Below are 27741 nucleotides of genomic sequence, written 5' to 3' on the forward strand. Positions count from 1 at the left end.
CTAATTACATACGTACACGGTGCGCGAGAAGTGCCAGATGTCATCGTCATGCGCTGTCGCTACAAGATAGTACGTGCATTTTACTATAAATTCAGTACATTTCGACAAATTCTCTGTGTTGCATCATACAAATATTCCGGTGACTATCTAGTCCAAACATGCGTTAATTTAATTTTTCATGAGTATTTTAACAGAAATATTAACGAATACAAATTGGATAATTTTACAGTTTGCTTCGAATATTTAGAAAACTAAATGATACATAGTAAAATTATATTTTTTGTAATCTTTACAATTTTTCAATCACTTCTTATCATTATGTTCATTTATTTATTTCATTAATTAATTATTTTACAAGTTAATACAAAATTTTAATCGTCTTAAAATGATGCAAAAATATAAAAATAATATAAAAAAAAAAAAAAAAAAAAAAAAATATTTTCAGAGAATTATATACAAATTTTTATATTACGTAATTTCTCCATCTAAATACGATAAATATTATTACCTACTACATTTTAAACGTCAAGTTTCACCAATTTCATGCATTCAAAATTGTAACAGATTTTCCAGACGACACAAATTCTGTGCCGAACCGTAAGTAACGTTAGTGACATTTCAGAAGGATTAATTCCGATGAGTTTACTCGTTAGGACGCTGGTTTAATGGTAGTCGGAAAGGGATGCAGCAAAACGTTTCATTATTCGGCGTTAGTTTGCCATTTTCCGCCAACTTTCCTCATCAACGTCGCGCCACGCATACAAGTCTCGACGCAGGGATGTTATCGGATGTACACACGCGCGCACATATATACATACACACACTTTGATATCATCCGCTGATAATCACTTCTCTCGTCGGGAATTCGCGGCCCAGCAAGAAACGCATTAACATCAATTCGTGCCACGCAGCGTGTTAAGCCGCAACGTTAACAAGCAATAGGTACTTTAAGTCACGTGTTTGTTTCTGCGCTGCGATTCTATAGCGATATCATATACTACAAGTCATTGCCAGCTAATTTGTACGACGAATTTTCGCGACGGATTAGACGCAGAACTTTCTCTCTATCTATCTACCTATCTATCTTTCATACATTTGTTGTGTGTGCCGTAAACATATTTTTGGGCATGTTTTATACGAATAGATTGCTTTCCCCCTGAAACTATATATATTTATATATATATATATATATATATATATTAATTTGATAAACTATTGTCTCTCGTTTTTTTTTTTTTTTTTTTTTTTTTTTCTTATTTGTCTCTCATAATTTACACTCATTCCGTGCGTGTCTTCTTCGTTTTTGAGTTATTTCGTTTTTTTGCACAAGATTGGCTTTTTTCAAAATTTGTTTGGTCTCGTCTTTTTATTGCTGTATGCGTTCCTGCCTGGGACTCGTCACTCACGATGATCGGAGTCGCGAGTCAGTCAAGTAGTTAAGACCGCAAATGCGATCGAGCAATTATAATTTTCGATGCCTGATTTGGCAAGTTGCAATCGAGCATATTCAAGTATGCCATATGTACATATATATTTCATTTCACTCATGTTTGGTTGTTATGATTTTTAAATCGCTATGATTCACAATCTTAGTTCGTCGCCAGGACACGCATATCCATCCAATCATCGACATACGTTCCATGAATGCCGTAATTAATTTTTGGGCATGTTTCGTCAGTTGCTTATCTTGCGTTAGGTTACGACGTGTGCAATCACGTTCTTCTGTTTTTTCCCCATTTTTTTTTTTCTTTTTCTTCGAGAGCGTAGTGTGTTTTCGTAGTGTCATTTTGTCGGCGACAACCTTTTTTTGTGCGCCGCTCGACAGCAAGTTGAACAACGATTTAGATTGTTGAGTTGATGATAGTTAGAGCATATTTTTAATTGCTGGACTCACCGTCTCGTATCACGTCGGGCAGTATAGCGTAGTTGTGATTTATATATCTTTATCTCTCCAATTAAAATTGAGCGAGCGAAAGCATTTGCTAGTTGACCGGCATCGCTATGTGATGCTCGCGAATCGAAATGCTCACGTATCGACTAGCGAGAATTTCTTTCTCCCTGTCCTTTTTTTTTTCACATGGAAAGGAAAGAGAAAGATATTATAGATTCACGAGACTCGAAATGAAAACGATTCTACATCCTTCTGGCCAGTGAGCTGATATCGAGATTAATTTTTCACAGTACGATTTTGTCATAAAAAAAAAAAAAAAAAAAAAAAAATTCTTTGAGAATAATCAAATCAAATTGTCACGAATCCAATATTTCCATAAGTGGAATTTGTATACTCATGTTAATTTGTATACTCATAAGTGGAATTTGTATAGACGTTGTACTATACAAATTTTTCGATGAAATCGTATTGGAATTGATTAACGATACGCTCACGTGGACACGATACACACTCATAATCACACAACAGATACGCATACAGACACAGTTGCATCGTCACCGCGCACCAAGGGTTAAGAAACGGTTGCACCGACTGGGGATATAAGATCTACGTTCTCGAAACTTTGCCCTTTCTACCGTAACTTTTGACTACACGCGCCGCTCTGTGCGACAGTCTTATCTGTACAAGCTGGCTTCTTGTTCACATACTTACGTAGTTGTACACATGCGAGCACACAGTCACATACTCACTCACATGCAAACCTTCGGACTAACAATAAGGGTCACGCTTATGAGCTGTACTATACTATTCCTATTATACTAACCAACACCACGTGTGCGATGTTATAAACTACTCGAGGTGAACGCAATATCATCCGTCAGACGTCTACGTATAACGAGCAATTAAAATCACCGTGCACAGCTGCTGTTCGTCACGGGCACGGGTTACGCTATTATTTTGGTAGTAATGTGAAAATTCTCCGAAATTAACATTTGGCTTCGATGGCACCGCTAACGAGCAATCGGAATTAATCAGCAAAAAATCACACGGTGACGTGAGTTTATTTTACCTGCTCCAATCACGATTAATAAACATCGAATTAAATTGCGAAGAAAAAAATTGAGATATTATTCAAACAACCAATCAATATGAGATTGAGTTTTCAAATGAGCTAATTATTACATTTAACATTGTATGTATAATTTCGTGAGTAAACCAAGAATTAATTAACATTTGTAATACAACACAAACTATTTTTCTTTTTTCGCTTCATATCAATTTCAGTGGAGAATTTTTTTTTCACGAGCAATTTGTGTGAAAGTATCGAAAATGCAAAATGTGAAAAGTAAGAGAAAATTGGCTGAATAAAAATCGAAAAGAATTTCGGAAAATTCATTCGAGAGACTCGAAAGTCTGAGTACTTGAATGTTTACGCGAAATACATAGATTTATCAGTGTTTATGTTATTCCTCAAATTTTTTATTCTATATATTGCAATTAATAATTTTATCTTGGAAGATACTTATTTTTAGATTGAAAAAAGTTAATCATAGCTAATTTTGATTACCATACACGGTCGAAATCGAAAATCGAAAAATTAACACACGTGCTATCTGTACAGTTTATAATATATCACTGGTGGTTGCAATTTATTTCTCAAAATGATAAAAGTAATAAATGGCGGTATTATTAGAATCTTTTGTATGATGGTTTGAAATTTGATCGAGTTACACCGTTATATTCCGGGACATTAATCGCACGTTTCAAAGCAGCTTCGATATTTTGCAGATATTAATCCACACTATATATTCCGCATTTTAAACGAATTTTAAATGAGTGTTGCAGGACAGTTTCGATATTGCAAAAATTATACTTTGAGTGAAATAATTTCGCTATGGAATACCTATAATATAACCGTTCGATTTGATAGTGTAAATCGTTATTTATTTGGTATGATATATGCAATGTCCTAGATTCTCTTTTTCTTTCCTTTTAATGACAAATTTTTTGATAGTATTGCAATCAATTTTATTTCGAAGAAACTAATTGTTAAAACCTACCATGGTTTTTTAAAAATATTTATATATTAAATATATTAGTACGTATATGTAAGATTTTAATCTAAATTTATAAATAGTCTATAATTATTATCTATCATCTTTTTTAAAAATAGTTATATATATATATATATATATATATATATTAAATATATATAATTAGTATTGTATATAATAAAATTTTATATTAAATTAATAGTTAAATAAAGACATGGAAGTGATAGAAATATAAGATAAATTATAAGGATAAATATATTTTGACGTAATTTTATTATTTGAATTACGCAATGAAAACTTGACTTGCAAAGCATAACAAGATGAAACTTTAAAGTAAAATGTTGATATACGTATAATAAATAAAGAGAAATGAAGAAAATAATTGCAGCAAAGAATCATAAGTATTTTATGAATATATTTCTTTTATAATCATGCGTGTTAAATTAAACGTTCGCACTTAAATTTCGCTGGAAATTATTAAAATTAAATATTGATCAGACTGTCAAATTGCGTATGAAAACGCGATACGCACATCGTATACCATTAAAATGCCATTTTTTCATATTCTGTTAAACTGCGAAAAAGTATCCTTTGCGATTTTTAATGGCCGAAAATGTTCGTGTGTCAATATTACTGTCCATTCGTTCAATATATCGCGTTATTCCTCGTCACTGCTACCGCGTAGTCGCGTAGCTCTCGCTGACCCACGGATTTTTGCACGACAAACGTGAAAAAAACGTAAAAAATGTATGTGCGATATGAGTGCGATAGTAAATGAATTACTCATAGTACTTACTTCTCTGATATCTGTTTTATCCGATGCAGATCCAGGAAAAATCACTGTGAATGTGTTAGACATATGTTTAAATAGAAATGAATTTGTTTAATATTAAAAGAGAGATTTCTTTTACCGGAATAAATCATTTATATAATTAAGAATTAAGAATTTTTTGATAAAATATTTATCTTTCAGTATTTAAAATACTTGCACTTAATAAAATTTCCATATTTTATATAAATTCTTCTTAATATTGCACAATAAATTAAATGTTACAATATTAAAAAGTATAAACAGAAAGTTACAAACATTTAAATTTTCACTGATTATAAAGAAAATAGAATCATTTAATTTATTAATAATCAAGTTGTATTTATATTTTTTAACGTTACCAGACAACGTAAAAATGTTCAAATAAATGTGACTCATGAATTAAAACCCCGCTTGCAGACTGTTACTCTCATAACGAATAGATAGTATCACGGATTTTATGTTAGACCGGAAAAATATGGTTGATAAAAGAAAAAAGAATGCTATCGGGATTAAACATAAAATACGTCGTGCCATGCCAGTTTTGCCGTCTCTAGTAAAAAGATGCCAACATTTTTCACAGAAAATCCTTCCATCCGTACATAAAAGTGCCATTTCCCGCAATTCGGAGATACTCTCGCTTATTTAAATAAAATTGGTCGTAAAACGTATTCGCAGGAATATTTCTGCTACATTTTTCAAACAAAATCTTTTTGCGCTTTAATGTAATTTCTAGTAAATTCGAATGTGAATTCGTTTCGGATCACGTTCGGAAGAGACGTCTCGTTTCCGGGACGAACGTGATTTAAGATCTCCGGACGAAGTTTTAAGAATATCTCTGGGAAATGATATTTTAATGCTTAAACTCGCTTTTCATTTGAAGTTAAGCGACGAGGACAGGAGAGATAGTGCACGTCTCTCGCAATATCTTGGTTCGGGTAAACTTAACATGGCTACGTTCAAAATGTAACACGGCGCGACTTAAATGATTGAGCTCCGGGCGGAACACGAGCACTTAACAGATCTTTGCGTATTCACAAACGAGCTCGTTTTGCTAACGGCGCTACCGAGGAAAGTACAGTCTGAAGATTGAATCTTTTAAAGATCTTTAAGCATGATATATACAATGGTTGAGATGTTTGCTGCATTTAACTTCTGAGATTTATATCTAACGAATACTTAATGATACGTTTAATTTAATTTTTGTGGGTTTGCTTTATCTACATAATTTTATTTAGATAAAAATTATACATGATGTTTAAGTATATCCGAGAGAGACATTTTGAAGTAGAAAACGTAAGTGACAAACGTAAATCGCGATTATCAATCGTATTAGTATTATTGCATAATCACTAAATTGTGTATCTTATAATTTTGAAAGTCAGATTCTCAAATTTATGTCAAAAGACTCACCAAAGTTGTGACTTAAAGATGTCGATTGCGGAGATGTAGAGCAACACAAAAAGATGTAGCACAGCGCAATCTGTGAATAAGACAAAATATTTATTAATAATAAAATATATATATATATATATATATATATATATATATATATATAATATGCAACAGAAATTAATAGCAATTTTGTTTTTTCGCGTTTACAAGATTTCTTTTATTTTCTATATATTTCTAATATTTTTCTTTTATTTTAGTATCTTTTTCTCTTATGTATATAGAATTCCAAGTTTATAATATCCTTTCTGCAAGAAGTTAATTATTTTGTAGTTGATATTTATATTAGCACTTTGATATTGTCCGTAATGTGTAATACTTATAGAGGCAGTCTGAGAACTTTGACTTTTATAAGCAGTATTATGTATATAACATGCTTAATGCGGGTTACATCCAGAAAATATGAAAATTATCTTTATATAAGCATTATAATAGAAATATATTTTCTAAGGATTTTGGAGATCATTTTTTCTTAGCATAAACTTTATAAGATCTACTTAACATTAAAGTTTAATAATTTTTAGAAATAAAGTTACTTTAAAACGCGTAGAAAGGCGACAAAATTCAATCTTTTAATTAATTTCGAGAAAATTTTATTCTGATTTTATGACCAAATAACGCAACATTTAAGATTCAAGAGTAAATAGTTACAATAAATAAAGTCGTCTGTAAAATGAAATTTTCGCTAAGGAAAAGTGTCGAAAAACTCGCCTAAAAATTCATTTTTCTTTTTCGTTTCCTCTTCTTAAAACATTTTATATACAAAGTATTCTCAGAACCAACTGTAATTTTAATAACAGATTATTTTTTTTTAAATTTAGAATTAATATTTTTCATAAGAATCATTCGTAAGTTTTTAAAAAGTTTTGGCGATATACGTATAAATATATCAAGAGATAATTAAATTTCATAAAGATAAATTAAATAATAAAATAACAATATTAATTTTATTTTAAAAATTAGCTTAAAATGTTTATTTATTATATAATTGTTTAAATTTCTCCTGATTTTGTTTTTAAAACATCAAAATTATTAGCATTCAGACATGCATTTTAATAAAAAATAAATAAACTTTCTACATTGATCAAAATAATTTTTATAAGAATCAATTATTTTAAATTACGATCGGTCGTTTCGGAACTTCGTATGGAAACGTCAACGCCGTGCCCGTATTCGAGATGATAAACGGCACTGTCAATTTCGCGTGTCCTTTGAACCAGGGAGAGATCTCTCTCAGGAGACACCAGACTCCTTCCGTATCAATGGACATTTCGTAGACGTTTAACGGATAACACGACGGCTGTGTACAGCCGTGTGTACACGCGATAGGTCGTTCATTCGCGCGAAACAAGGAAACGCACGCATCATTATACACATATATATATATACACACATAACGCGCGCGTGCATAGACGACAAATAATCGAACACGTAATAATTGGGCATATAATGCAGTAATAATGAATTCGAATCATGTAAGTAGTTATCGAAATCAGACTGTTATGGATTTTCAAGGATTAATTCTAAGAAAGAAATTCTCGTAAAAACAATCCTCGATAAAATTTTGTTTACTTGAAACGAATAAATTTATTCGTTTTCTTAATTAAATAAAATTTCGAAAAAGCCTAATCAAAGAAATTAATTTAAAAATTTTTATCATATGCTGCTTTAACAATCCTTTTACAAAAGATAAATGATATTATAAGAAATTAATTTTCTATTACTATTTTTTAATATGATTTTTATGTTGTCAACACTTTTAATTATAACATGTCTCATAAGTTCAGATATATTTAAAAAATTCAAAAATAATTACATTAAATTCTTCAATGAGATTTCAATGAATGGAAATTAATAATTTTAATAATAATAATTTTAAGTTATATAAATCCAAAATACATATCATATATTATTCAAAATTTTGATTACTTCTAATAATGTAACCATTTCTGCAGGATGCTTATCCGTTTTCGAGAAGATAATTAATTTAATTTAAATCAAATTAGAGACCAGGCGATAATGCGCAATTGAAATAATTAATTTCAAACGAAGCACTTCACAAATCGCAAATTAGTAAATAAAGACTAATTGTAGTTAATGAATTCCGCGTAACTTTTATTGATCCAAACGTGATAATCGCTTGAGTAAGATTTCCAAGACAGAAGTTTACCTTGCATCTTTTATCGATATTTAATTACAAAATTAATTAAATTTTCATGTTACAGAAATAATTTTAATAATTCATCAAGTTTTTCATTTAAGTTTTTAAGCAGAATATATAATGAAGTAAATATTTACAGTTGTGTACTAATTGATCCTGTTAATTAATAATTTGTTTTATTATTAAAATATTATTAAAATTACATGTCGAAAGTTTGTTTAATTATTTAAAGACTATTCAGAATATGTGTGTTTTCTGTAATGATATTCAAATAAACAATAGTATTTGCATCTAAAAATTATTAATTTATATAGAAACTTAAAAATTTATTTGTATTTTGCGGTATACAATAATTATATGTACTAATTTATTAATTAAACTATTTCGTAAAATACTAATCTTAATTTTCATTATAATTAACTCTAGTTTCTATTTTACCTAACAATGTTTCTCTACAACGTTCTATATCTCATATATTAAGATATTTTTCAGTTATCACAATTGGAATTTTAGAAAAAAAATATAAAATAATAACGTGACCTTTTTCCAGATAATAACGCTAATTTCTTATTCCCTCGAGCCATTCTCCAAAGACCTTTCTTACGTCTTTTCCAACGAATATCGGTTTTAACATTTTAAACTTACTGGGTAATGGAATTGTCATGGCATTTAAATCGCCGAAAAGAATTTTGTGAATTTTACGAGTGAACTGCTTGCATTATAGACCTACACACTTAACTGATAACCCATTTTCTTTAATATTATCAATGTAAATGTAACATTATATCACGTTTCGTTAGATTATTGCCAGATATGTTAAAAATATCAAAGTAAAAATAATTATTTTATCATCTGTTTAAACTTTAAACTCCAAAAAGCTTAAGTGTTTATATTTTTTAAAAAGCAATAGATGATACACAACGCTCTCATGAGAGAGTATAATAAATAATCATCGAAATGTGTAGCTTAATTTTTTTTTTGCATTCTTTAAAATAAATTCTAAAATTTGCCAGCTAAATAAATTTAAAATTATCGTGCATCGAAATACGCAACATTCCGGAAACTACATCAATAGACAGTAAAGATTGTTGATGTTAACAAATAACAGTCTGATCGATTAATCTTTCAATCACAAAGCTCAACTTCACACTCGAACAAGACTCGCGCGTTCTAACACGGCACATACAATGGAAACGTAACACTTCTGCTATTGAATTAACAGCGGTAACAATCAACGATAGTAATTAGCTCACGTGAGCAAACGGGACGAATGTAGCTAGAGCAGCAAATATATCTTTTGACTGCGTCAACTAGGATTATGGCCGCTCTTCGGCAGGAAGCTATCGCTCCCGTGTGTGTATGTGTGTGTTATATAATACGCGTATATATATATTATATTAAACGATTTTATATGTACACGCGCAGATGTGTGTTAATTAAGCGCACCGAATAGAGAAACGGAAGGGAAAAAAAAGGAACGTGGGCGACAACGGGAAGCGAAAAACGTGTCACGCGTTAGGTAAAAATCACTCCCACTGATCGCTACGCATCTTAATCGGTATAATTTCGATGTATATTTAATTTTCTAGGCACACAGCAAAATGTACATTAATATTCATTACATACATGTGTCAAGTATATCACGATGTTGAAATTACTTTTGTGCATTTATAAAGGAAAACAGTGTTGTGGGAAAAACGAGTTGACCCATTTTACGAGCAGTAGTTTTTCAGTAAATTAAGTTTGAAATGTGGAGTTTTTTATGTTGCCGGTCCAACTGTATATATAATTTATTAATAATATATATATATATTATATATACATATATAAATATTTTTTACTTCGCGGATTAACTCACTTTTGCATAATACTGCTCGGAAATTCGTGATCACTGAAATTATACCGGTTTCGAACAAAATAAACCACGCAAGAACCAGCAAAATAATCATGTAGATGATGAGGGTTTAATGTGTAGAGATCAGTGAAATTTTGTTGTTGTGGACTACTACAATCGTCGTTTTACCTTATTATTAGATATCTTGACACGCCCTAGCGAAAGAGTCTCTTTTTTCCATAATGACGATGGTCGGGCGTCAATTAAAAAAAAAGGAAAGAACTCCATTTATAATATTTATCTCTCTATTTCTCTCTCTCTCTCTTTCTCTCTTTCTCCTTCTCTCTAATTGTGTACGTATGCGCTCGCGCGTATATAAAAGCGTATACGACACATCGCATGACGATATCTTTTATTTCAAGATTTATGTTTTTTCTCGTTATATATTGGCAATAACAATTCTATACAACTATACATATATATACAGGATGCTCTGGAACATCCGTTGTTCCTTTTTTGTTTATAAATTCTTAGATTAACTAGCGTAATAAGAATTTATCTTTCTTCGATAAATATTTGATTGAATGACATTAAATTGCATTTCGGTTTGTATGATTGTTTTCTCATAAAATGGCTCTGATTATTAAATGGTTGAGTCAATATTAAAATAAATTTGAAATTAATACGACTCAAAAGCGGAATAATACAAACTATTGTAAATTATTGTTCAAAAATGTGCTGGAAAAAATATATTTTTCATTTATATTTTAAAATATATTTACCATTTATATTGACTTATTATAAAGCATACATGTACATTTACAAGCATACATGAATAATATCTATTGTTTAAAAATTAAATATTTAAAGCTCGAATAAATATTCAGTGTACTTGCATTCCTAAATATATCAAAATAGATACGTTATTATTGAGTGTTTGTTAAAAAAATTTTACATGATATTTTTCCAAGTGATGTTGTTTCATTTATTATAATATAAACTTACATTTCAGTATTTCAAATAAAATGTCTATTCTCCAGCATAATAAACATTAAATGCAATATTTAGACAAAAATAAAACTTTAAATTTTCCTATTTAAGATATTACGATCTGAATAGAGATGATGGCAAAAGGGATCACATTTAGCCGCAAGGGTATTCCTGTATATTCGTATCTTGAAACTGGAACAACCAATATCGTTTCGTGAAAAGGGCAGGTCAAACGTTACATAACCGAGTATGTAACAATCGTCTTTGGATTCCCGAGTCACGTAAAAGATATCGGTTGTTTCATCTTCAAAATATCGATATGTATATATCTGCTCTTTTTGTTTCTCTCTCTTTTTCTCTCTCTCTCTCTCTCTCTCTCTCTCTCTCTCTCTTTCTCTTCTATCTTAGGAAATTTCCGTTCTCGTTTCTGTTTTTCCGTTTTCCGTTTCCGTTTCGTTAAGCCGTTCACGGCGCTCTCGGGCAGCCGGTGGCGTGCCTTTGTAATATGTACCTTTGTGTGTGTCGACAGCTCTGGAATCGACAATAATCCGACGGTCTTTTACCACTTAATGCCCGGTTCTACGGCACAGACGAACAAGTTTCATACGTTTTACCTTCAGCAACGCCCCGACCAATCGTCGACTTGGGCTGACATTAAGGTTAACCACCCGCTGGACTATGAGAGCATAAAAGAATACAATCTCACCATACGAGTTGAGGTATGTCTTTCGTACTTTCACGTTTGAAAAAATCTTGACGCAATTAAACTTTGAGAGAAAAAAATAAATATGTATACATATATTTCATTTCATGACGCCGTTGAATAATCTCTGTTTTTTAATTTTTTACGAAATTATTAGCAATTATTAGCAAGTATAATTTTTTACAAAATTAATAATTATAATTTGTGCGTCAATAATGTAATTCTGCTCAGCACAATTTAATAAATAACAGGCTCTTAATAACTGAATCTTAATAATTAATAAGCTAAAATTGAATAGGCAATAGAGAGCCGACGCGGATGTAAGGCGTGAGGTAGTATAAACCACTTCTTACTTAATTTATTATTATTATTAATTAATTTAATAAATAAAATTAATTAATAAACTAATAAACAATGGCCTCACGCCTTACATCCGCGTCGGCTCTCTATTGCCTATCCAATTTTAGCTTATTAATGTAATTCTGTTTTCTATGCATTTAATCTCAAATATAAATTAATCGCGTATAAATCACTGCTCTGAGAGAGAAAAGTTCAAAGTGAATATATACATATATTTTAAATCGTTTTCATACATTTATATGTAAATATAATTAGAAAAGAATGTCGAGAATATACGATGAATACGAGAATATCGAGAAATATACAATGTATAAGATTTTGTAATCGCAAATCAATTTTATTCCTTCAGAATAATGGAGCTCAACAGCTCGCTTCCGAAGCGACCGTGTACATCATGCTGGAGGATGTTAACGACGAGATACCGCTGTTCACCGAACGAGAACAGGAAACCGTACTCGAGGGTGAACCGGTGGGCAGTAAAGTCACCCAGGTGAACGCAATCGACAAGGACGGGACATTCCCCAATAATCAGGTAAATCGATATCAAGCGTTATTGCATAGTGAAACAGATCGACATATCCCGGGACACATTGCGATAGCAATCAATTAATTGCGATTAGTCTACTATTTACAAGATAATGTGTGAACACAATGCAGACCCTTAAGCTGTTGATTTGACGTCCTTTTACGCATCTCTTTTCAACTTTAACGGTAAAAAAAATTAAGTGACAATTATTTTCTAACAGATGACTCGCTAAATATTTAAAATTAAATTACACATTTCGTGGTAATACGTATAGCGAACTATTTAAATTTCAGCTGCTTTAATAAATATATGTATTTATTTTGTGGATTTTAAAATGTAGGAGAAAAAATAAGTGCGTATAAAATGTTCTTTTGATAAAATTAAATTTGTTATCAGTGTTATTTTTAACTTGAAATATCGATATTACAATGCAATTTATCAAAGAAATTGATGAAAGAAGTAAAAAGATATTTCATATACTTATGTCGTGCATTTATAAAATAGAGTGAAAAACCTTGCGAACATTAGTTCGATTATAATGAAAGATAGCCGAGAAAGACGCATCATCGACACAAAACTCTCTACTTCTTTATCGTATAGATTCGATTTCGAGTGGATCAATTGCAGGAAGATTGCATCGAGGCTGCACAAAAGAACGAAAGAACACACTCGTATCGCGTTATACCCCGGCACTTGAGCGCGACTTACGGGAGTTCAGTCGTCGAAGTCCTGATTGAGGGTGAGAAGCGAAAGAACGGCCGGGAATTGGGGAATACGTGGTGCTTTAGACTGTAACTTAGATCGTCGCGTCGAAACTTTAATGATTTCATGCGCGGCAAAACCGGTATTCCCGCTGTTGAGCAGGAACGTTATAAACTCCGTAACAGAGTAACGCAATTCCAACGATCGTGTTTGAGTGGCGTTGAATTTATCACGTACAGGAGTATTATAATAGATACATGCGTTAACAACACGTATATACCATCGTACCGATGTTTAATCGCATGATTATCATTCGTTTTGCGCTGGAAACCAGGTTGCTACGTTACGAAACGCATTTTGTAATGTAGGTGTAGTTACGATTATGAACGCGTAATATTACGCGTTGAATATTGAGATTAAGTGTTAACTCCCGAGGGGAAGCAGAAGCAAGATATCCGAGATATCATATAGATGTTGATTTCAGCCTCCTGGGGACTAAATTAGATTAATTTTCAAAGAAAATTCAACACTTGTGAGACTAATATTGTTATTTTCCAATTTTTATAGTAATCTTTTTAGCTGTTTTGAATCGAACATGCTTATAATCAGAAATTACTTTATCATGTATAATAAGATCAGAAAGAAATTTTTTAATTTTTACTGAAATTATTACACAACAGTAATTTCATTCAATTTCAAAAACAAATTTATAATTTTTTCAATTTACTGCATAAATCTTTTATTTCAGTAATAGTGTTTTTAAGACAATTGATTAAATATTATATCTAAAGTTTATATATATATATATATATATTATATTTCACAAAGCATTTATGTAATTATAACAACATTGACCCCTTCAAGAGAAGCGGAAAAAAATTGTTTAAAATGAGAAAAATCTCGTAAACACTTTACTGCTGCAGGGTAAACTTTAATCTTTTTTACATTAAACAGAAATAAGACCATTCCTTAACAAACAGCTTCGTGAAAATGGCGTAAACGCTGGTAAAAAAAAAAAAAAAAAAAAAAAACTGTTCTGCAGCAAACGAAAGCATAATTCGTGAAACATCGCGAAATTTCCACTGGAAATTTGTCGATTAAGTAACTTGTGAGATACGCGCGGCACTTTAAATCTCGCAAGAAAACGTGCAAAGTGTTTCGCGCGCACGAGAGATCTGTCAAATATATGCACATTCCATTTGCACGTGCTAGTCGCGAACATAGAACGGAAATGCGCGCAATCTCGAGACAAAAGGGACACGATGAAAATGGTCGACTAATTCAACATATAGCCAAGCGTTGTAATCGCATTATACCAAATTCGATATCGCCTTTTCTTCGTTCTTTCTTCGCCCATTCTTTTTTGCATGCGTACCATTAATGACAATTATAAAGCAAAGAGAATATTTTGCAACAATAAAAGACAAAAGTTTCAAAAATCAATAATAAATAACATAGAAAATACAATTCGTAATCTATATAATTGTGTGTTTCACTAATGAAACTTCATAAATGTATTAAAACAAACTTATATTGAAAACTCATTATTAATTTAGACAAAAATTTAAATAATAGATGCTTAAATCATAATACTTAATGTGTAAAATATTTATATCTGGATTTTAGTAAAAATGTGCTACATGATAAATTAAATAATTTTTGGTTTTTATCAAAAAGACAATGTGTAATAAGAATATTTAATGACGACTTAATTGAGTTTATCTATTGTTTCCGTTCTTTTTCTTAATTGAAGATTTAAAAAGAAGTATTATGTAAAGTAGTTCGAAAGAGAGAGATAACTAGTCTATTATTATATGTCTTTTTCTTTGAAATGCAGTGTAATGCCGTTTGCCGTTTCATTAAAGAAATTAGAATGCACAAAGTGCGTCAACAATTCTAGAACTAATCGAAGCAAAATCTTCTCTTGCGAAATATTCATTCAAATTTTCTTGTTCTTCACGATAATCACTTCACGAAAGTTTCGCACTCTCGGCATCATCACCCAAGCTCAGACCAGGAGATTTTTATGCGTTTCGCGTGCTTTATATAAAACATGCATGCACTTTAATATAAAACAGGAAGTTTTCGCGAATAAAGGTAAAGTAAGTCGGATTATAAAAAAGGTCATGTACGCCCAGAATGTAGTGCGCGAAGACTGAACCATATCCCGGATAATAAAGCGGCAGTTATATCTTGAAAAATATTAATAATTTTTTTACGTTAAATGTTGTAAATAGTTATATATTTCATATACAAATTGCATTGAAAAATTATTATAATTATTACAAAAAAAAAAAAAAAAAAAACAATATAATATAGACAGTAAAATACACTTGAGAATACATATAATATTATATTACGATTTGATAAATCTTTATCCTATGTTTTATACATAACAAAGTTAAATATGATAAAAGAATCTCGGTAATTTGTGATCGCACTATACCAAGATTATTCGGTTAAGTTATAAAGCAAATATAATTTCTGTTCTCCCGATGTCCAGCGGGATTTCGTAATCCTTTATTACTTATTTTTGTACGCGGAGATACCGCAGGTGAAGTCGATAAACTTTACACGTGTTGTTTATCTAGGTCACATATTACGTGGTGAACAGCGACAGGAACGAGGGCAAGGATTATTTCGAGATCAACAGGGAAACCGGCGAGATCTTCACAAAAGTAATGTTCGATCGCGAAAAGCAGGGCGCTTACGCCCTCGAGGTGGAAGCCAGAGACGGAGCACCGTCCGCGCGACCCAACAGCAACGGCCAACCTAATTCAGGTAGGTGATACGGAAAATTTTATTTAAAAGCTCTGCCGTTGCGCGTATCATATAAAATGCGTAATTCTCTGTCTGTGTGCGTGTGCACACACGTATTATAAATATTCCGGTAAATAATAGACCGCAGCAGCAATATATTTATATTCAGGTTCATGGGCGACTCTCTCTCTCTCTCTCTCTCTCTCTCTCTCTCTCTCTCTCTCTCTCTCTCTCTCTCTCTCTCTCTCTCTCTCTGAGAGCATGTCAACCGTGCAAAATTACCGTATAAAATGGTACCGCAGCGGAAAAAGCTCATACCTCTAGCTCTTGATGTTATAAATCCGTATTCAAAGATATGACTTATATAGCGGATATATATCATAAAGAATTTTTTTTTAGAAAATCTTATATCAAAAGTCATGCAAATTCATCACAGTCATAGTTTACGTATGTCATCGTTTCGAAAACATATCTGAAAAAATTTGCAATTGGAATACAAGAAAAGATTAATTGTCAGCAGGAAAAGATTAATTACCAAAGAGAGATTGAAAGAAACGTATTTGTCGTTTTTCAATCGTGACTAAAATGTCTGAAATATGAAAGGGTCAAAAAACATTCTGCTTCGCGCATTTTATAAATTCGAGTAAATAATGGGTTGTAGAAGAATAATATTTATATTCATACGGAGGGTGCGTGCAGACCATACAGAATTACGATATAAAATTTGGGTAGAATGTTCGCTTATCGCTCGCCAGCAGCAAGAAAAAAAGTCATGTATCCTGAAATTTTATAAATTAACGGATTCACATCCGCGAAAAAGTTTAGATATAAAATATATTAATTGCAAGTTTGTATTTTCTACTTTACACGATTATAGATATTTTCTTCTCTAAAAAAAAATGTCTTTTAACTTACACTCAATAATTGTTTCAAAATTTCTTATATTATTTTCATAAAGAAGGAGCGGTTCGGATGAGTGTAAATTTCTGCGTTTTACAAAGGAATTATCGATTCACGTCAAGTGATAATCGAATTATCGGTGAATTTAATATTATCCGGAAATGTATGAGCGTGTCGTCTCTGGGGAAATTTGTGTAGGCACCTTCAACCAACGAAAGCTCTTTGGGACTTTTTCACACAGCATGTGATTTGCATTATCTTTATGGTGCGAAGTTCCATTAATATAATTACGATGTCGAAGTGGGTGCGCGTCTTGCATTAGTTGATTGCATGACTATATTACTTGCAACTTTCAATCAAAAAGAATTGATTGGACTTTTTAAATTTATCTTAGACAGTATTTAAAACAGTTATGAATATAATAACTGTCAGTATTTAGCGCAAGACAATAGTTGTTTACAATATATCATCAATAAAAATTTTTTATATGACATAATATGTAAAAAAGAAAAAAGATCACAATATTGTGGGATAATATTAATTATATTGTGTAATACAAATGATTTATATATTCCGCAATCATAATTTTTTCTGTTAAATTTTAGCCAATTAATAAGATAAAGGATTAATTAGAAAGATAGTGAAGAGTTTTTGGAGTGATTTACAAATCACTTTGAATTTTATGCAATTACCACCGTATTACGAAATCGACAATAAATGTGCGGTCCGGTTACTAGTTTAATTGCGCCGAGCGTTAATCCCCAAAGACTGTTTATAGTTCGTTGCACGTCGTAACATTAATTCCGCTTTTCTCAATATCTTATTCGTCAATTGAGAAACTTTATTTAATAGCCTTGCACACGTAACCGATTGTTTAAAAATAAAGGGAGATACCTCTATTTCTTACTCTGATTAGATCATGTTAAATATCGTATTGATTCTTTTTCTTTGTATATTTAAAGATGAACAATTTTCTTTTAAATGCTTCTTTCTTTAAATAAAGAATAAAGATGTTTGATATTTAAATATATATATTAACAGCACAAACTAAAATTAGTACAATTCAAAATTTTTCATATTATATTTTATGATATTTTTACCAAAAAAATGTTCGAAGATATTCATTAAAAAATATTTGTTATTCTTTGATAGAGGTTTTAATTTTTTTTTTTTCCGAAATAGATACGTTTTATCGCCAGAGTTATACGTTTCATGAAATTTTAAACTTCGAATCCGATTTATCGATCGGCATTACCATTGTGCTCACACAGTTGCGCTCTGCTTTTTGCAGATCGACTCGTATTAAGTACATATGTGATTAATTAACGTTCTAACCACGTCGAGTTGTTCCGAACATAATGTACACTTCCCCTAATTAAAAGCTAGATCCAAGAATCTCGAACAGATAATTAGTTCTTAACATCGTTACGTTCAATGTTGTGCGCCGCATTGAATCGCATTAAATCGCATGTTGTATTATAATGCACACATTACGTAGCGCGTGCACTATCGGGTAAATGAGATTGATTCGCATTCGATATTCGTACCCGTCTCGCTATTAGTTGTCGAGAAAATTACGTTCGAAGATGTACGATCCAGGAGGTGCGCGAGATTAGACGTTTCTTATGAAGCTCTTGTAAGGATTTTTCTAGCTACATACGACGATAAAACTTCTTTATTTCACAGACTTTGACTTCACGTTCTCCCAAATTATTGAGAGAATTCGACCGTCTTCCCTTGTCTCTTTCGAAAGCTTAGCTTATCAGGAAGTGGCTTTATAACATCCACCATCATGAATACCTTCCTCAGGCGCCTGTGGCTATATTTTCAGTAAAGGCTATGTAGAAATTGTTTTAATATTTAATCAATATTTAGAGTTCCTTTTTTTTAAAAAAAAGAACAAAAGAGAAACAAAGAAAGTACAACATGTGATATAAATATACAATTAAGTAACAAAAATTTAATAAAGTTTCTATATAAAATCAGTAAATCCGTAGTCTAAAAAGTGTAAATTTATTATTTTATTTAATAATTTCTAAAATCAAGAACAGTACTTTAAATAATCTTAAATCAATGATAAAATATTTGTGAAATTTTGCTTGCTTTAAATAAGCATATAAATATACTTAACAGCATAAAAGGCAAATTTTGATATATTTGATTTGTTATATATTTGATATATGAAATTTAGAATCGTAATACGTATTTTATATACTCCTTTATTTGCAAAATAATTGCAAATAAAGTCGTTAAAATGCTATCAATTTCAACAGAAATTTAATTCGTTTTAACAATTTTAGTAAAACTTGAAGCTGAAAACGTATTACTTTCGAAATGAATTTATACACGATACCTATTCAATATACCTTAAAAAAGATAATAGTATTAAGCTCATAAGAGATTATGTTGATCTGTTTAAACACGAAATACATGCACTAGTGAAATTATTAAGCCGCGCTTGATCATGGATTTCCCAGCGTCGCTTTACATCGCGGGGATTAAAACAAACGTATAAAAAAAAAAAAAAAAAAAAATCTGTTTTATGATTCGTACTCTTTGTTGAAAGCGTATTTCGATTTGCCTCTCGCATCGCTTTTTAAGATTTTCATGAGCATCTGTCGGAAAAGTTGTGAACTTTATTGGCTTTCCCGTGGAAAGTCGAAGTACGAAAGTACGCGTACGTAAGTTGGAATCTCGGTACTTCACAACGCAATCCCATTTCTAATAAATTCATGATTGATTTGATGTGGTGCGCCGCCTCCATGCTAGCAGCATTGATTCCTTTTACAATCATGAGACCACAACGAGTAATTTTGCAGAGTCAGATAAAGCAGATTTCTCGACTGAAACTCATCATCAGAATTTAATCTGAGATTATCGAAATGTGTTCTCATTGAATTTAAAAATTTAATAATACTTTAGCATCTTCTTAGAAAGGAATGGTATAAAAGTATACCAATTTTTAATGTGGCAGAATCGGATGAAGATATAATTTTTGAAAATATTGCTTCTTTCTTCTCTTTACCTTGAAAATTTAACGGTAAAAAATAGTCTTCTACCTTTTTTTCAAGATTACTTATTGTACTTTTATATTTAAAGGAAGAATTGTTTTATCATTTTCTCTGCACATTTAAACTTATATTCTCTCCTCTTTTTAAATTCATTAATACAACACGTGTCCCATAACTATCGTATAATATAATATTTTGACAGAATATCGATGCAGCTTGTAAATAAAAATATTAGAAGTGTAATATTATTTCTGGTATCATATTATTTTTTTACATCTATTATATGTATATTATACTATGTATTGTACGATATCACATCGGAACAAAATTTTTCTGCAACTTCGAAAATTCTGCGACTATATCGTCGCAGAGTTGTACTTTGTACCTTTCGCCTGTTTTGACTTCTATTTCCACTCGAGAGAAAAGTGTTGACTTTGCGGTTGTGGTTTAGATGTATCGAAAATCATAAACATTGCATTCAAGCCTTTTCTTTCCAATGTTAGCATATGGTACGTGCAATGTATTTTACACGTGTAAATATGAAACGATCTAACATGGAAATTCAAAAGTACTTGTATGTTTCTATGAATAACAGAAACACGTTACGTAGAAAAATTTATAAGAAGTGTCTGTAAAGAGTGTTCTGTTCTTTTTCGACAATTCTTCTTTGATATAGATATTCAGAGTCATACAAATTTCACAATAAAAAGCGTTTAAGAAATTCAAACGCCAAGAATCGGAAATTAAGGAAATTAAGTTAATTTACCGGTCTATGTGCGTCCTACAATTAAAATTTATATCATCTTTGTGATGTTTAAATTGTAATTGAAGATTAACACAAAATACCAGAATCGCATTAACGGCGATTTAAGTATAGTAAAGTGCATTCATATTGCAGCACAAACGAAAGAATTTAATGGGAAGCGTTAAATCGCAATTATGCAAAACTGCATTACATCGTCGGATGTTAAAGAGAAAACGGATGTATTCTCGTGAATTTCCAAGCACGACTTCTGGCGCAAGTAGTTCGACTTTAAGCTTACGGATTATATTACTCTAGCTTTTCTCCGTGCACGTATAAAAAGCTACAAGAGAAACATTAACATGGAAAAGATGGGAAAATACATTTCGTGCACGCAGCGCTCGAGAACGAGTAATTTCAGTGATTTTAGCATTCGTGTATGTGAAGATTAAATCGCTAATACGATTTTTACAAGCACCAATATATTCTCAAACGTTATGAATTATGGATTTAAATTTCGTCATATTACACAAATTTTTCTGAAAATATCAATGTCTTCGATTTAATATTTATTTTACAAACTTTTTCTTCCGACACCAATTTTTCTTCAGAGATTTTTTTTTTTAATATTTTATTATTTCATAAGTAATTCATTAATATTTGATGTTTAACATTCTACAATTCGCATTTATCCAAAGCCATGTATATGTGGATTCGTTAAGTAAATAACAAGTTTAATGTGTGTATCGTAGCATTTCCTCTCCGCAAACGTTTATTTCGGTCACGGGAAAACGATCCAGGCTGACGGGCAACGTTAAATTCGAGTTTACCTAAAACAGTAACGTCGCTCTGCAAGCGATCGGGGTTATTTCTTTATGTGTATTTCAGGTGCGAGCGTGATGCTAGGTAACATCGCAGCGGCGAAGTGTTAAATTACAATTATGCTAAACCGAACTGAGAACTTGGTGTGGCGTTTTCGGGGCTTGAACATGCATATTATATCGTCGGTACACGCTCGTTAACAATACGGCGCGCAATTAATAATACGGTCAAATCATTGTAAAATTCGTCGGTACTCTCTGCCATGAACAAACGACCACTTGTTCTACTTGCACAAGTATACCTACTGCCGTTTGTAATTAATCGCGTAACACTGTGAATGATAATACCAGCAAGGTAGATAGCTTATAAAGCTCAGAAATCAATGGATATACGCGCGTGGTTTCGACACAAGGCAGCCAATCGATACACGTTGAAAATCTCTCTCTTTTGCGTCGAACCAATAATATTTAAATTTTTGAATAATTTGTGAATATCATAAATTATATTCTTTTTTTATTCCTAAAATATGTGCTTCTTGCACAAAATATTTTATAAAAAATGTTTAATTATAAAGATAAATTTACAGTATTTACAGTCATTAAAGAATCTTACAAATATTTAACAGTAAAAGCTTTTTATGAGCTAGAAAAGGCAACTTTGTTATAATAGAATATATATATATATATACTCGAGGTTGAAAAAAATTATCATTAAAATGTTAGTTGCAAAATAATAATGTCCATAACATAAAAAGAAAATGTTGCACGGCAGATGTGACAAAACGAAGAGATGCTGCAGCTGCTGTCAAAGGTTCGGGAAATCTGCTTTTCTAGCTTTGATGAACATAAAAGATGTTCACTAGATTGCAAGATTATTTTTCAGAAAGATAACAAACGTGCCGCGCGGAGATGTCTTCTGATCTTTGTTCGTTTTTACGGTGATTATTTTTGTTGTCGTGCTGACCTGTGTTAACAGAGCGCCCTGGTATTTTTCCTCGGTTTTAAGTGCTGGCTTTGGCGGTCGACGTGCCCGCTCACTCGCGAGGTAGAAAAACTGATAGCGTTTCACGCCCGTTGCATTCGCGGTCCGCAGTTTTCTCGGACGGTGTTTCTTAGCCCGGGGTTAAAGGGTCGGCTAAACACACACGCCCGGTATATGCATACCTCTCGTCCGATGGAGCCAAGTTGCATCGCAACTTTAGCCACCGCTGCTCTGTGTTTTTCTTCAAATGCACGCTTCAAACGGTAACGTTAAATTGCATTTGCAGTTTCGGCTGCGGCACCGCACTGCGTTGCTCGGCTAAACGCGAACGTTCATCTCTTTTCGGGGAGAAGGTTAACGCGAGTTTCTTGCCCCTTGGCATGAAATGTTACGGAATGCGCTCGGCGTACGAGTGCAATCAATAATGTCCGCGAGTATCTCTTTGAGCTTTTATAATATCCTCAGTATTATATATCTTGGGTGCTTTATCTTTCTAGAGTTGCAAAGTACTTACCGTTCTTTATGCTAACGATAATTTTCGTGACGAGTTTGTTGGTTATTCATATTCGATAAAGAGAGTTTGGTAGTCTTTAATCGTGGCTCTTTAATTTTCAAATAGAAATTAGCATTAAATTCAATTTTCCTTACAACAAAGTTTATTTTAAATATTATTATATTTGAAAAGTTTATTAATTTTTAGTATTATGTATAAGTGATATCATATTGAAAAAATATAAATGGAGAAAGTTATTATCGGAAAAATTATTACAACTATTATAAAACTATTATTATTATTTCTAATTATCAATTTATTGGTAATTCATTATATTTTAAAAAAACAACATTTTTAAAACTTCGCTATTTATAAGTTGAGATCTTTATATTTACTTCTCAAATTTTTAATATTTTAATCTAAATTAATTAATTAATTTGCATTTTCATTAAGCCAATGCAAAAGTTTCTTAAAAATATTTATATCAAATTTTTCAAGACTGACAGAAATATAATTTAAAAGTCGTGACAAATATCTATAGCTAAATTACAACATTGATCAGCAAGTAAATTAATATATCAATGGAATTAAATTTTCCATAATAAATTTTCTAGTTTACTTGAAAAAAATTTCCCTTACTTTCCGAAATAAAGACAAACAATCATTTTATCTGTCAGTTGGAAAAACATAAATTGAAAATGTCTGCATACGAAGAACAGACAGCGACAACCAGCGGTGCATCAGTTACGAAAATCTTACTTATGACGTATGTGTATATGTGTATGTATGTGTAAGCAAAATGTCAATATGCAAATTGTTACTCTGACAGGATATTGACACACACTACCGTGAGATAACGCGATGCGAGGTATAATTTTCTGGGGGAATGCTTTCATCTCACACATACACAAACAGTTCGGCAGTCTGCGATCTCTCGATTTCTCGCGAACATAGACAGGCATTATGCGAGAAATGCGTGAAACTCCAAGTTGAAATCAGTGACGTTTCAAGATGAAGAATCTACATCTAGAGGCTGATAGGCAAGATACAATTGTCGGTCCATTAACTTCCTTGCAAATCTCATTTCACGCGAGGTCGCGGAAAAGAACACGACATTATAGCTTGTAGTCAGTCCTATCTTTTATTGAGCAAAATCTTTTTATATATTTATACATAAACGTGATAAAATAATTTATTTTGTGTTAATTGGATTCATATTTCTCTTTAATTAAAATTTTTGATTATTTATAGAAAATATAATAGTGTATAATACAAGAAATTTTAATATTATATTATCATATATATTATATAATTTCACATTTATAATGTGTAATAAAATATATAAAATATTTAATATACATAGAATTTGTCATCATATGCGAAAATTATCCAGAGAACGAAACTTTCAAATTATTAAATTATTAAATAAATAAATAATTTAAATTAATATTACTATCTAGAACAAAAAAATATGTAATTGAATCAATAATTACTACCATCTCATCTTTAGTTTACACAATTTTCTATCTTTATTCAGGGCAAGTAATGTTAAGATTAATAAAATATTCTCGTTTAGCAAAAAAATTGTTACAAACTCTAATCATCGCACATCTCGACTCATAATATATTATTTCACAAATGCAAATGCACGCATAAACATAATGTAGATTATATTTCAGGATTTCGTCGTTTCCGCAAAAAGAAAAAAAAAGAAAAAAAAAAAAAAAAAAACTTTTCACATGGGAATTGTAGGTTTCTGTGAATGTACAGAGGGGAGAAATATGATTCAATATACAGAAAATTCAATTTTCAGAATTCTTAAGTTGTGCTCGTTGGTGAGCACTTTTTAAAGGTTGGAAGATGAAAAAGGGAGATATGCATTTTATTCCGTTCTTGGTTTCTCATATTTTTACTGTTTCGTTGGGCGATTTTGATATCAAAGATACAGATGGATATAAAAAGCTTCGTTGCAAGAAATCTCTAGGAAAATAATAGGAATTCTATTTTGTATCAAAGTTTGTTATAGACGCATCAAAATTAAGAAATGTCATTGTTATATAAAAATAATCTAATATTTTTACAATATTTGTTATACTGCGGAGATAAAATTGCTTTACATGAAAAATTGACATAATGTGTCAGAATAATATAACAGAAAAAGCTACATGTATGTGATGAGTTTTAAATGTTTGACTGGTGACTGACAATGTTTGTTTAAGACAGCACTGTGAAAATGGAAAAAATATTTTAAACAGACAGCGTAACTCTCTCTCTCTCTCTCTCTCTCTCTCTCTCTTTACAGATTTGTATTCTCTATTATTTTCATTTATTAAACTTTATTAAATTTTACCACTTATTCTACATTCTTGTCTTTTTTAAATAAAACATTAATTTGATTCATAAATTCTAAATATTATAATAAAAGTGTATATTTTTTTGCAATTTTTATCATTGGCGCGTTGTAGAGCCATTTATGCATCGAGTTTTCGCATTGAAAGAACCCATTTGCAATTACCTGCGGTAAATCGCGCGCGCAAACACAATAAACGGAATGCAGCAAATTGTCACAGATGTAAAAAAATGTTGAGAGAGACGTGAAACAAATGATACGTTCTATAATTTCCAACATACTATGCATGTCGCGCGCATCACGTTGTCGAATGTGGTCGATTTTCTGGAAAGATTGAAAAGCATGCATTTTTTTCTCCCGTGGGAGCGAGCATTCAAAACACTTAACTTATTCATTTACTTTCTTGCTCGTTGCCAGAATGGCAACGGAATGCCAGCAATGGGCGGTTTTAGATTGAAGGGAAAATAAAAAACGACAGAGGGAGATAAATATGAACGAGAAATTCCACCAAGTTCCGCGTTGTTCCATATAGCGAATGTTGAAACGAAACCCTAGATGCTTTACATCGCTTTTTTTACACGTATACGCGGATTGTCCTCGTTTTTTCTTTATATTTTTTTTTTTTTGGTGTAACTCGACACGACAAAGCTCGTCCATCGCTATGAATAATTAGCGAACATTGAGATTGCGAGCGCACGATGAATCGTCCATCGCCGGTTGCTGGGATGGATATTATGAGTTCGAGCTCAGATGCCCGCGATAATTACAGTTCTGTTTAATTATCCGGAAACTTCATCAGTGAAAAATGCTCTCGTTAAATATGATACTTCATAGATATGACGTATTTAATTAAGATGGAAAATATTTTTGTAAAAATTTTTAAGAACATTTCATAATACATTTTGAAAATGTTTTAATATTGTAAAATTTTATCTTTAATTTTTATCTGAAATTAGTTTCATATATCTTTTATCATTTTAGACGTTGTTCAATATACCATTTTCTAAAGAAAAGGAAGAACATAGAAAAATACAAATAAGAAACATTTTTCCCTGAATTAATAACGAAAAATAATAAAGCATCACTGAATTAACATTGCCATATATTAAAAAATATATACTACGCTTTTTGAAAATATATAAATGTATAATAATAAGAGTTTCAATTTTCTAGTGGCACATTTATTTCAAATTATTATCAAGTTATTCTATTTTTATGTGTAAAATTGTTGATATTTATAAAATTGTGATTTTGATAGAAAAAAAAACTAAAAGAGCATAATGCGTGAAATTCATTCATACGTTTTCACTTGACACAGCTGAGCTGGCGTATAACAGGCGTACCTATACGTTGTCTTATGATACATAGTTCATGAATAAGAGGTACGCTAAGAACTACTAAACATCTCTTCGAGAAATTGTAGTAAAGATTTATCTACAATCTACAGACATAAAATAAAATTCAATTTTCTTTACATTTTATCTATGTATATAGGTACAAATGATAATGCATCCGTATGTCACGCAAAGAAAACTTTGTATATAATTGTCGCAAAACGTAAACCGCAAAGTACAAAAAAATCAGAAATATCAAAATATGAAATATAAAAGATTTGTAGAAGAAAAAAGTTTATCCCCTATTCTGATCTTTTAGATGGAAACAAGTGCCAAACACAAAACTGCCTTGTCAACAAAAAATAATAAATTTTTTAAATAAATGCATAAATATATTTTCAAAACAATGTAAAGAGAATTTTTTATTTTATTATTTTTTATTTTATTATTTAATTATTTTTTATTTTAATACATGCGTAAAAAAATAACATGAGAAATCTTTTCAAGTATTTTTAAATCGATAGTTAAAACAGTCTCAAAGCTATGTAGATATGTTGTTTCCATTCATAAAACAATTGTAGTTTGTGTTAATTGTGAATGTAGATTCAAAGTAAATTAAAATTGTCGCACAACAAATATTTCAAAGTTATGTGAAAAACTTGAGAAACGCATTACCCGAAAGTTGTAATAATTTACTGACAGAATAATTAGATTTCAGTGACAATTTAAAATGCAGATAACTTTGATAACTAAACTTTATTAATTAGCTTGTGATTATGTAAAACCTATTGATTACTTCTCATGCAAAGTCTACACTAATTTGAATGTGATTTGCTCTATTTTCTCATCAATTAAAAATATTCAGGT

The 27741-nt window shown here is 31.0% G+C and overlaps 1 protein-coding gene and 1 long non-coding RNA gene across 11 annotated transcripts in view; one reads left to right on the forward strand and one right to left on the reverse strand.

Annotated features, from left to right (window-relative positions):
• LOC140673262 (uncharacterized) overlaps window positions 1-27741 on the reverse strand; it is a 115952-nt gene that overhangs the window by 72475 nt on the left and 15736 nt on the right. Inside the window, exon 3 of the long non-coding RNA XR_012048033.1 lies at window positions 6167-6236. This is a non-coding gene — a long non-coding RNA (uncharacterized lncRNA). The remainder of the gene's footprint in view (window positions 1-6166; window positions 6237-27741) is intronic.
• LOC140673240 (neural-cadherin) overlaps window positions 1-27741 on the forward strand; it is a 192860-nt gene that overhangs the window by 56486 nt on the left and 108633 nt on the right. For all 10 annotated transcript variants that reach the window (XM_072906041.1, XM_072906040.1, XM_072906046.1 and 7 more), the window contains 3 exons: window positions 11720-11909; window positions 12603-12785; window positions 16073-16262. In XM_072906041.1, the coding sequence (XP_072762142.1) occupies window positions 11720-11909; window positions 12603-12785; window positions 16073-16262 (563 nt within the window). The remainder of the gene's footprint in view (window positions 1-11719; window positions 11910-12602; window positions 12786-16072; window positions 16263-27741) is intronic.

The sequence above is a fragment of the Anoplolepis gracilipes genome, chromosome 14 (genome assembly GCF_047496725.1).
Source record: "Anoplolepis gracilipes chromosome 14, ASM4749672v1, whole genome shotgun sequence".
NCBI classification, from domain to species: domain Eukaryota; kingdom Metazoa; phylum Arthropoda; class Insecta; order Hymenoptera; family Formicidae; genus Anoplolepis; species Anoplolepis gracilipes.